This window comes from Hibiscus syriacus, unplaced genomic scaffold (assembly GCF_006381635.1).
Source record: "Hibiscus syriacus cultivar Baekdansim isolate YM2019G1 unplaced genomic scaffold, ASM638163v2 tig00005465_pilon, whole genome shotgun sequence".
NCBI classification, from domain to species: Eukaryota; Viridiplantae; Streptophyta; class Magnoliopsida; order Malvales; family Malvaceae; genus Hibiscus; species Hibiscus syriacus.
The window spans coordinates 260,102-271,729 of NW_024062059.1; the positions used below are offsets into that span (position 1 = coordinate 260,102).

General features: G+C 37.0%; 3 protein-coding genes and 1 non-coding gene across 4 annotated transcripts; 3 read left to right on the plus strand and 1 right to left on the minus strand.

Moving 5' to 3' along the window:
- Nucleotides 1-99: 99 nt before the first annotated feature.
- On the plus strand, nucleotides 100-171 carry TRNAD-GUC. The gene has a single exon. It is a non-coding gene; the product is annotated as a tRNA-Asp (tRNA).
- A 1,058-nt stretch (nucleotides 172-1,229) lies between these two features.
- LOC120199723 (serine/threonine-protein kinase WNK8-like) lies at nucleotides 1,230-4,517 on the plus strand. Its single transcript, XM_039200742.1, has 7 exons — nucleotides 1,230-1,690; nucleotides 2,270-2,307; nucleotides 2,406-2,633; nucleotides 2,721-2,941; nucleotides 3,028-3,185; nucleotides 3,268-3,643; nucleotides 3,734-4,517. The coding sequence occupies exons 1-7, from the start codon at nucleotides 1,631-1,633 to the stop codon at nucleotides 4,405-4,407; spliced, it is 1,755 nt and encodes a 584-aa protein (XP_039056673.1). The 5' UTR covers nucleotides 1,230-1,630; the 3' UTR covers nucleotides 4,408-4,517.
- Nucleotides 4,518-5,422: 905 nt separating this feature from the next.
- On the plus strand, nucleotides 5,423-8,325 carry LOC120199672 (N6-adenosine-methyltransferase MT-A70-like). The gene is given in 9 exon segments (XM_039200697.1): nucleotides 5,423-5,586; nucleotides 5,588-5,957; nucleotides 6,055-6,153; nucleotides 6,467-6,550; nucleotides 6,660-6,865; nucleotides 6,867-6,986; nucleotides 7,109-7,325; nucleotides 7,596-7,675; nucleotides 7,864-8,325. Coding segments are annotated over 9 exon segments (1,590 nt in total). The 3' UTR covers nucleotides 8,114-8,325.
- Nucleotides 8,326-9,283: 958 nt separating this feature from the next.
- LOC120199726 (MYG1 protein-like) lies at nucleotides 9,284-11,595 on the minus strand. The gene is made up of 7 exons (XM_039200744.1): nucleotides 11,323-11,595; nucleotides 10,892-11,038; nucleotides 10,625-10,723; nucleotides 10,274-10,465; nucleotides 9,997-10,116; nucleotides 9,720-9,791; nucleotides 9,284-9,539 (listed from the first exon to the last, which is right to left on the minus strand). The coding sequence occupies exons 1-7, from the start codon at nucleotides 11,575-11,577 to the stop codon at nucleotides 9,315-9,317; spliced, it is 1,110 nt and encodes a 369-aa protein (XP_039056675.1). The 5' UTR covers nucleotides 11,578-11,595; the 3' UTR covers nucleotides 9,284-9,314.
- Between the last annotated feature and the right edge of the window lie 33 nt (nucleotides 11,596-11,628).

The window sequence follows — 11,628 nt, forward strand, 5'->3', positions numbered from 1 at the left end:
CACATACTCATAGCAACACTTGAAGCTGATTATGTTTATAAACTCGTGTCCAAATTTATAATGAATATTTAAATTAAAATTATCTTGCAAACAAAAAATGTCGTTGTAGTATAGTGGTGAGTATACCCGCCTGTCACGCGGGTGACCCGGGTTCGATCCCCGGAAACGGCGCAATATTTTTTAATTTGTTTTGTTTTTTGTTTTTATTGTCTGCTTCGATAGAAGATGAGGAAAGGAAAAAGGTGGCGTCGCACGAACTTGAGTTGAAACTAGAAGTTTATAATAATATTTTATTGTTTTAATTTATTTTTTAATCTTTATTTATTTGTTTTTTTTAAATATTGGTATCACTTGACTCTTACATCAATTAATATGTGTTTTCATTTTGTTAGTATTATTTACTCTGTGTATCTCTTATAAAAAATTCCTACACCGATTTTTTATTTTATTTTATTTATTTTACTTAAATAATATATAAAAATATAAAAAAAACCATCATCAATTATAATTTTAAAAGAACTGATATTTTAATTATTGGTTAAATTAGGATTAAGTTAGTTCGTGATTCTAGTTCAATTAATAATTTTATTAATAATATTTTAAAAATAATAATGTGCTATATATTTTTATTTTAAAATACATGTTTTTAATAAATTCTAAATATAATTGTATTTTTATTTACAGAAAATTTTCCCAATATCATATTACTTTTAAAGTTTTGAAAAGGGAGAATTTGGCGTCAAGCAAAGCATGAATGATTGTGGGCCTAAAAGAGAAGTATGGCTTCCAACTGGATGTTTTCCCTTTTCCTCTCTAAAAGGTCCAAACTTTACGCGTTCATTCACACTCGTTTCACGGGCCTTTTGTTTCACCTTTCCAATCAAATGCACGAACCGCTATAAACCACTCTTTTAGTTTCATTTTATTTTTATCATCTAAAAGGCTAAGAAATCGAATCCCTTTAAGAAAAACTCCTACCTTAGACACACGCTCCTATATGTGCGCGTGTGATTCCTCCACTCCCTTTACATCCTATACATGCCGTTGCCGATAGCGATAGATACTTCCTTTTATGTCTTTTTGTTTCCCCCCTTTGCATGAATTTACTCGTTAAGCTCTTTTAAATCTCTAGACCCCAAAGTTTCCAGTGATTAGGTTGTCTCAGAAATCCAGATATCTCTTGAAAACCCTAATTAATTAGGGGAGTTACAATGCGGATAGCGTTATTCGGGGAGAATCCGGGATTGGTATTAACATGAAGAGAAAACTGAATCCAGGGAGGAATAGGAGCCCTATGGAATTGAGATCTCGGGAAACCGAGGAAGATATGCGTTTGGTCATGGCCTTCGGATGCCGGTCCCGGTTTCGATCGGCATTCGATTCATACTCTATAGCTTGTGAGTCATTCTCTGAAGAACAACAGCAGACTCTCTCCTCTTCCTCTTCCTTTCTTCTTCGTATCTGATCGGGATCTGTTTTGATCTCTAATAGCGTTTTCTTCCCCCTTTTCTGTTTCTTTTGGAGTTTTTTCTTGTTTTTCTTTTTCGAGGATTTTATTTTGGCCGTTGTTGTTGGAATTGTCGATAGGGTAGGGGCCTAGGTTTGTTCTTTGTACATAAAAAAAAATACAATGGAGGTGGCTGATGACTGTGATTTCACTGAGAAAGATCCCTCGGGTCGGTATGTTCGGGTATGTTTTCTGGCTCCGAATCCTGTTTCGTTTAGATATATTGTTCGTTTTCTCTTTGTTAGGGGCTTGGGGTTACTTGGTATCTGTTTGGTTGCCAAGAAATTTGGAGGACATTGCGAGACTTTTATATAATAACCAAATACTGCGTACTGTTTAGGCGTAATTTTGTCTGTAAAATATTGTCAGATTGCATTCCAAGGTAAAATTTTGCTATCTATTTAATAGCAAGTAAACAACGCTAAGTTTGAGTATGGAATCAATTGTTCGAAATTTAACCACCTTTGATTATTGCTTAGCTTCTACTGGTTTAATAGTTTGTAAATATTTCATCTTTGGCCAGATTTATAGCTCTTCTGAGTAAGTTTTTCTTGCTTTTTTTAAGGGGATTAATTTCTTATTGTGCTTCCATTTAAATGAGCAATATTAAACTTGATATATATGTATGATCAACGAAAAGGCCAATGTTATCCTATATATGCTTTTTTTTATTAGTTTGCTTTAGTAGAACTCAAATTAGTTTGCCCTTTTGAATTCAGTGATACAATTGTTTTTTGGTTTGTTTTGTTTTCTTTCCCTCAGTATGACGAGATCTTGGGGAGGGGAGCGTTCAAGACTGTGTATGTTTCCAAGACCTATCTTCTTTGAATTTGGTTAACTTCGACAGAACTGTGTTTGATTTATTTTCATGTTTTGGCTGCTACATTGTTGTTTGTAGTTACAAGGGATTTGATGAAGTTGATGGAATAGAGGTTGCATGGAGCCAAATCAGTATTGAAGATGTGTTGCAGAAGCCTGAGCAGCTGGAAAGATTATATTCGGAGGTTCATCTTTTGAAGTCCTTGAAGCACGAAAAAGTTATCAAGTTCTACGATTCCTGGGTGGATGATAAGAACAAGACCATCAACATGATAACAGAATTGTTTACTTCGGGAAGTTTGAGGCAGTGAGTTCAATGAATGCCTTTTCTTTTCCCATTCTTTTCTGGCTTCGTCATTCATTTTTTTATATGCTGAGATTTGCTCTCCTTTAGATACCGAAAGAAGCATAAAAATGTTGAGGTGAAGGCCATCAAGAGCTGGGCATGGCAGATCCTTAGAGGTTTACACTATCTGCATTGTCACAATCCTCCGATCATTCATAGGGATTTGAAATGTGATAATATTTTTGTTAATGGAAATAATGGAGAAGTGAAGATTGGAGATCTTGGATTGGCAACTGTCATGCAGCAGCCCACTGCCCGAAGTGTAATTGGTACTTCATTTTCTCAAAAATAAGTAACAATGTGACTCCGGCTAATCCATCTTGGTTGAAGTTTGTAATACTTTGTTATTGTGCAGGCACTCCTGAATTCATGGCTCCCGAGCTTTACGACGAGGAATATAATGAACTTGTTGACATATATTCTTTTGGTCTGTGCATATTGGAGTTGGTTACTTGCGAATATCCATATAACGAATGCAAAAATCCGGCACAAATATACAAGAAAGTTACCTCTGTAAGTTGACGACCATCTCCAATAATTCTTCCATAATTCTATGAAGTGATCATTTAATCTCTCTCAACTTCTTCCACTGCAGGGTATTAAACCTGCTTCCCTTGGTAAAGTGAATGATCCACAAATTAAGCGGTTTATTGAGAAGTGTCTTCTTCCAGCATCTATGAGACCGCCAGTTGTGGAACTCTTGAAAGATCCATTCCTTTTTGCTGAAACTCCCAAGGCAGCTGCCAGTGGTCCACTAGTAAACTTGATTCAGGCTGAGCCTCATCTCATGGAAATAGATCCCAACTGCAAAACGCTTCTAGTAAATTCATCTACAAGAAACATCAAAGAAGCTCCTGTGTTCTCATCCCTTGAGCTACAGTGTTTCACTGAGAAGAATGAATTTAGGCTAAAAGGGGAGAAGAATGATGATAATACAGTTTCACTGACCTTGCGCATTTCTGATCAATGTGGTGAGTCTGCTATAGAAAAAGTCTTACTCGCTTTTCTTTTTGTTTGGAAAAATAAAAAAGAATAATGTGAAATGGTATGCCTTTTCACAGGTCGAGCAAGAAATATCCATTTTTCATTTTATCTAGATTCTGATACCGCTATTGCAATCGCTGAGGAGATGGTTGAACAACTTGATTTGTCAAATGAAGATGTAGCTGTCATTGCAGAGTTGATTGATAGCATGATCATGAAGCTTGTACCCTGCTGGAAACCTTCATTTGGAAGCATTTCATGCCGGTCGGTTATCTTGAAATGTCAAGACCCTGAAGAATCTTTTGATTCAGATATATCTACTGAATTTGATGGAATGTCGGCCTCAGACAGGAGCGACAACAAACCAATGGGGTATTCTGATCACGGTTATGTTGAGTGCCATAACGGTCTGAACACATATGCTTTTGGCTTAGATATTAACCGTCTTGAGATTAAAGAGACCAGTGATGAGAAAAACCTCGGGGAATATATTGTGATAAAAGACTCCAATAAGAACTCTGAGACATCCTTAATGGATTCTTGTTCTTTTGCATCGCGAGATATGAGCTCGTCTAGCATCGACTGTCTATCCTTTGCAGACAAGGATAAGTTGGAGGAGCTGAAATCGGAGCTCGATGCGATAGATTCACAGTACCAGCAGTGTTTTCAAGAGCTCGTAAGGATGAGAGAAGAAGCCATTGAAAACGCCAGGAAGAGGTGGATGACAAAGAAGAAAGTTTCTGTGATTTGATGTACAATATCTTTTACCTGCTAACTCGAGAGTGTTTCTCCTCTTCCTTTAGCTTATGATAGTACCTTTTTTTTAGCTGTGATTTGCATTGGAAGAAATCATTTCTTGACCAAACTTTCATTATTTAGGCACAGATTTTATTTGATTGTACGATTCTTACAGTTTATATGTAGTTCTCAAATTCCATTACATCTTTCTTCCACAAATGGTCACAAAAAATTAAAATTAGCCGAGTCTATTCCCATATGTAATGAGGTAAGGGGAGGTATGGTAGTAGGTTGTCCCCAACGCCAGGTTGAGAGCAACTTCCGTGGAAGATCTCCGACAGTCAGAATTATGAATTATCTACTGTGTGACTCGATCCCATGACCACAAGATTAAGAGCCCTGCGCTCTACCAAAAATAATGGGTTAATTACACAAATGGTCACTAAAAATATGAGTAAATTTCTCCCTTTTTTTCACTGATATTTGAAAAATAACAAAATAGTTACTAATATTATTATGTGTATAATAAATGGATCGCTCAATTGTAAAATCTGCTTTCCACTTGAGAGGCTGGCTCGCCATGGAAACTTTAATGTGTACCATGTCTTTGTTAAGCGTCAATCTGCTTTCCACGTGGTATGCAAAATAGTAAGTCTTTGTTAATCGGTAATCTAATACCTTTAAGAATAACATTATTTTAACTAGTGACATCGTTTGATTAGTATAAATGATATAGTTTTAAATAATATCATCTTTCATGTATACGCGAGTTTACGCAAACAAATATATAATACATATTACCATGAAATTCAATTATGAAAATCTTAATTATATAATTGTATAAATTTAAATTTAAATAATTTTCAAAATATTTAAAAAAAGTAATAACAATTTGTGTGTGTTTTCCGTGGATCCAACTAGATATTAAGCCGCTAACCGGTAAACAAGAGCCCAACGTCCTAAAATCCACCAGTTGGTTTTACGCGTGTAAACCCCACCCAAAACCAGCAAAAACACACGGCACGGCCATGGAGAGCAACACAGGCGGCGAAGACGCTGTAGCAACGATGGCGGGGGATAACGGCGTCCTCAAGATCGAAGAGTTTGACATAGGCGGCAAAAGCAGGGTCATGGTACTTAGCATCGATCAAACCCGGTTAGTTAGGGAATTACCTGAAGAACCTGAAAATCATCCAAAAAGAGAGGCTAAACAACGCTAACGAAAGTGTCAACTTGAAAATTAATAGTAACAGTAACGAGTGGTTAGCACCGAGACCAATGGGTGAAATGTGGATGGGTGACCCTGGCATGATGTATCCGCCGGGTGGCCCGATGGCAGGCCCTAGAGGTCGCGGAATGTGGATGATAGGTAGGCCGCCGATGGCACCAAACAGCGGTCTTTTGCCGGCGCAGAGACAAAGGACCGAAGAAGATGATTTGAAGGATTTGGAAGCTTTGTTGAATAAGAAGTCGTTCAAGGAAATGCAGAAGTCCAAGACGGGTGAGGAGATTTTGAACATCATTAATCGCCCAACTGCTAAGGAAACAGCTGTGGCTGCTAAGGTATATTGGGTTTCATTTAGTTTTTTCTTCTAATTCAACGTTTTGATTTTCTTCTTGTTTATTTAGCTAATGAGTGTGTTCAAATCACTTGTTATAGTTTAAAAGCAAAGGAGGTTCTCAAGTGAGGGAGTATTGTTCATCTTTAACAAAGGAGGACTGTCAAAGGCAATCTGGCACTTTTCTTGCCTGTAAGAAGGTATGGCAACAATTTCAACTGCATCATAGGTGCCTGCAAGAGTTTCTCTACATTTCAAATTAAAAAAAGTGTAGCAAAAGCCTCTCTGTTATGGCTCTTGTTTGTAGGGATGAAAGGTTGCATCATTGAGCTTTAACCCATAGTGTTATTATCGGGTTCAAGTAATGGTTGTCGCTGTATATGGCTATGTCTTATGTGGTGCTGTCATTTGAACTTCCACAAAATCATTTGACTACCTTTTAGAAGGATCCTTTTATGACTCATGATTTGCCTATTTGCAATGTTGTATTACTATTTGTTGATCTCTTTTCAGGTTCATTTTAAAAGAAGAATTGCTCCTCATACTGACATCAGTTTAGGGGATTGTTCATTTCTAGATACTTGCCGACACATGAAGGTAACCTATTTTTATACTAAATAGATCAACATTTTATCAAGTTTCTTTCTGTTGCCATCTTATTACAAATACTACTTGAGAGTAATGTCAATTTAATATTGTTCGATAGACATGCAAATATGTCCATTATGAGCTTGACCAAACACATGGCGATCTTGGTCCTGAGAAACAGTTGAAGCCGCCACGTGCTGAATATTGTTCAGAAGTGGAGCTTGGTGAATCACAATGGATTAATTGTGATATCCGGAATTTTAGAATGGACATTTTGGGGCAGTTTGGTGTCATCTTGGCAGATCCACCATGGGATATTCATATGGCTGCCTTATGGAACAATGGCTGATGATGAGATGCACAATCTTAATGTTCCTGCATTGCAGACTGATGGTCTGATCTTCCTTTGGGTAACTGGACGTGCAATGGAGCTAGGGCGGGAATGGTTCGTGCTTTATTCTGCATGTTTGTTAGTTTTAACATATAATTTTTTCAAGTTATAATTTTTGACGAGAGATGCCTTAAATCTGTTATTCATATATGTAAAAGAAATCGTGCTTCTTGCAGTTTGGAACAATGGGGGTACAAGCGGTGTGAGGAGATTATTTGGGTAAAAACGAATCAACTTCAGCGAATAATTAGAACTGGAAGAACGGGTCATTGGTTAAACCATAGTAAGGAACATTGCCTTGTAGGAATCAAGGGAAATCCAGAAATAAACAAGAATATCAATACAGATGTCCTTGTTGCCGAGGTTCGAGAGACTAGCCGTAAGCCAGATGAGATTTGTGGATCATATATTTCATACACCCTACATGTTTGGCCGTAATCCAGAAATAAACAAGAATATCTTTTCCACTTGATGTAAGGAATGATAGATAAGGATGTTGTCGACCTTGGACATTGTTTTTGAAATATAATGTTGTGCATCTTACAATATCATTTCATTACAGAAATGGCTGAACTTTATCGCTGTTGTAGTGTTTTGTTTATTTGCAATGACCTGTTATGTGGTTCAAGAACTTACCTTTTGATGAAAACTTTAACTCTGCAGATGTACCCTATGCTAGAGAGGATAAGTCCTAGGACAAGGAAGCTGGAATTATTTGCTCGCATGCATAATACTCATGCAGGGTATGACATCTTGGATCCTTGTTCTTTCATTAAAATTATTTGAATATCATGTATTATCATCTATGAGAGGGTATGTTTGAGGATCAAGAGCGATCCTAGAAGGTTTCAAGTCTTAAAATATATTCTATATTTGTCCATTTCAGTACCTAATGTATTCTTGAGTCTCCTCTCTACGTATTTCCCATCAGATGGATATCACTCGGGAATCAGCTGAACGGAGTTCGACTAGTTGACGAAGGGCTAAGAGCAAGGTACAAGGCTGCCTACCCACATGTGGAGGTACAACCTCCCTCTCCACCCAAAGCTTCTGCTATGGAAATAGATTCTACTGCTGCTATAAGTACCTTTGCGATGGAGGCAAGATCACAGTTTGCAGACCCTGCTGCTCCTGAAGAGAGGACAATGGCTGTAGATGCTGATATGGCCGGCTCAAAGTAACATCAAATCCTGGCCTTTGATGATTATTTCTGAGGGCCGTTGAACCTTTTTTTAATTGTGCCTGAGAGGTTCACCCATCCCTTCTTACTGATTCAGCCCTTTTATAAAGTTTTAATCTTGGTTTCATATGATATCAAGCTTTGAACAATTGAAGCATGGTTTAACCAATGTAAGAATTTGATCAAATCGAAATCAAGCTTAAACTTTCAACACACTTTCGACATGCTCCGGTGAGAATCAAAACTTCTCACTGGACCCTAAGTACCAGTTAATAGGAGCTGCGATTGGCTCCTAGTTCATTATTTTTTACCCTAAATTACTCCGAACTTTTGAACTTGATTTTAGTTTATATTAGTTTTTAAACTATACAATTTTTTGGGTAAACTACACAAAATACCATCAAATTTAGACACTATCGTTTATAGAATTGAACTTTTAATTTTGGTGATTATAGCACTGAACTTTGGGTTTCATTTCAATTATATTATTGGGTCGTTAAATCGTTAATAGTCAGATTAAAATAACGTTATTTTGGTGAGTGTCTATGTCAACAACCATTAATCACGTCATTAACAATTTAATGATATAATTGAAACAAAAAATCAAAATCTAGTATCATAATTAACAAAAATGAAAATTTAATAGTATAAACTATACAAGTCTTAAAGTTCCATGGTATTTGGTATAGTTTATCCTATTTTTTTATACCTTAATCTCTAAATTTTGATCTGATCCACATTAATCTGACTATTTTCCAATTTATTTTGATGATGGTAAACCTAGTATTGTATCATCATCAAGAGGGCTAAATGAGCCAAAAATCCAAATCCAAAGAATGACGTGAATCAGAAAAAAACTGAAGGACCAAGTTCGAAAAAAATTACTTGAAATTGCGTAATCAAGTCCACCGTATGATGCAACTCTCAATCCCACATTTCTAAACACCCCTGTTGCTAAAAGATGTGGAAAATACAGAATATCAAGCATATAATACTCCCTCGTGGCATTGAATTCAATGTAAAATGAACCATTTCTGTGAAGGTGTCCATTAGCTCATTTATAGGAAAAATAAAAGGAAAGTCTTCAGATTTCAGATCATCCTACACTGAATAAAGCCATTTGGTAAATAATACAAATCCTGTCATAGAGTCATGAATAAGATGTCATGCCAAGTGAAAGAAATAAAAGCAATTTCCCAAGATCATATTTTTAGAGCATTTTTTGACATCGCTAGAGCACCCTCGTAAGTTTGGTTTCCACCGATAAACCCACTCATGTGAACAAAGACGCAGCCAGAAATTCCTGCCCCTTTCGACAGCTCATCGTCCCTCAACCCTCGCCACAGAGCAGGGAGGGGCCTCCGGCTCTCAAAACTATCAGGAGATACTGCAACTGCCTGAACTCGCCATTGTTTGCCTCTTTCATCCTGGGTCACGAGTACGGTAAGAATCTATCTAAAAATCCCAGAAAAGAGCAAAAATAACTGCAACTTGGATGATCGGGAAACAGAAGTAAACTATATATACAAAACCATTTACCAGACAACACTCTTTAATCTAGGAACAACACGTTCAAAATCTTGTTTGAAAGGAAGATTGGTGCATACCTCATAAAGAACGTACTTAATTGGAGGCTCAATCTTCAGCTCCTCTTCAAGCTCAAATAAGTGAAGTTTCCACTGTTGGATGCGAAATGAAATCAGACTTAATTGTAAGAAAAATGATGTATTCAATCATAAGACACGATCACTTGTAGTAATATATTCATGTCGCATGCTACTGGAAGTTAAACAGGTTATTTGATTGAAGTTTCCATGTCATAAACTTATGCAGGGTTAGTTGAAGAAGAAAATTACTGGAGGAAAATGAGAAACATCTACTTACAGGGCAAAACCTTTTTAAAACCATAATTTCACCACTAGGATCTACATCAAATCTCTCGGCAATACACTCCATTACAATTGACCTTGCTGGTAACCATGATTTTGCATGAAATCGTAAACTCTGAAAATTGAATACCAGAAAACTATTAAATTATGAAGAATAATACAGTATAAACATGTTTACCTTCAGAAGGCAATGAAAATAATCCTTTTCGAGGAAATTGAAGACCATCCTAATAATAGTATATTTAGGTAATTTAATTTTGGCAGAACCTTACTTCTAAGAACTCACTACCGGCTAAAGCCATTGCTCGTTGGAAAGCCTCATTCTCCTTCTCAGTTGATTGATCAGGATCTGTCCAGTCTAGATTTAATCTTCCTACCCTAGAAGATAAGTGTGTATTGTTCACATATCTTGGAGGCTTGTCAGTATCAAACTGGTTGATTCCATTGTCAACCGCATCAATTGCCTGGTAACCGCAAAAAAACAATATCCCAATTGAACATCTAAACCATGATCGATTAACTAAAGCATAGGAAAGGGAAAACCAAGAAAATAGCATCTCATCTACTCCCATAAAAGATTTGGAAGTTCAAGTCAAACATTAAAGAATAAAAAATATAAGTACCTCCATGAAGCTTTTGTAAATAGCCAGAAATAATCTATGCACATCCGGGTGATCTTCTCCAAGCTGACGTTCTTTAGCTATTATCTCCTTGCCGAAATGCTAGATACAGGGGAAATTACTATAATGAAGAAATATAATAATCTACCAAAAGATATCATTGCTCATATTATACTATATCAAGAAGTTGTATCAGACCACAATGCACAAGAAGGAAAAGTAGAGAACCACGGAAAGAAGCTTCAATTTCCCCATGGAAGAAATGAATACCTTATAAACAAGTCCAGCACTGCTAAGCTTTGTATTAAAACCATGTCCAAACACTTCCTCAAATCCCTTCTGGTGATGATCATATCGGTCACGACTAGGATCATACACGCCTCCAACATCAAGCACAGCATCAAGCCCCTCCAATACCTGCAAACTCAGATCAATCTTATAAAGAACCTTCAAAGAAGAAGCATAAACACCAAAGGAGAACAAAATAAACCACATGAATCCCATAATAAACAACCCACTTCCCCAATCGGCTCTAGATTTCAAGTTTTGTAATTTACAGGCAAAACTTGTATAAAACTTGCAAACAACAATAAAGCTTCACAGATAAGCAAAAGCAGCACATATTTAGACCCAAAAGAAAACCCATTTCATAATTTACATTTCTTCTAACTCCACTACAATGGTTGGCAAAAAAAACTAACCTTGGGATCTCGGGTACGGACAATCTCGGAGTGGGAAAACTTGTCAGTGAGACGAATCATGAAGCAGCCAAGGGCCTCATCGCAGTGGAAACTGCCGTTGTGAGAGCCAACCCGCTTAAAAGGAGCCTGTGCGGGGGAGCCAGTGGTGTAAGCCGGAGAAGAAACCCTAGTAAGGTTAGAGGTAGCCATGAGCGGGCGCGAGAGGGTTTTGGACAAGTTGAAAATTCTCTGGTTAAACCCTGAAAGTACCCGCATGCCTTTATTTCCCAATTTTTAACTCCCACCGCTAAAACCCTTTACTTTATA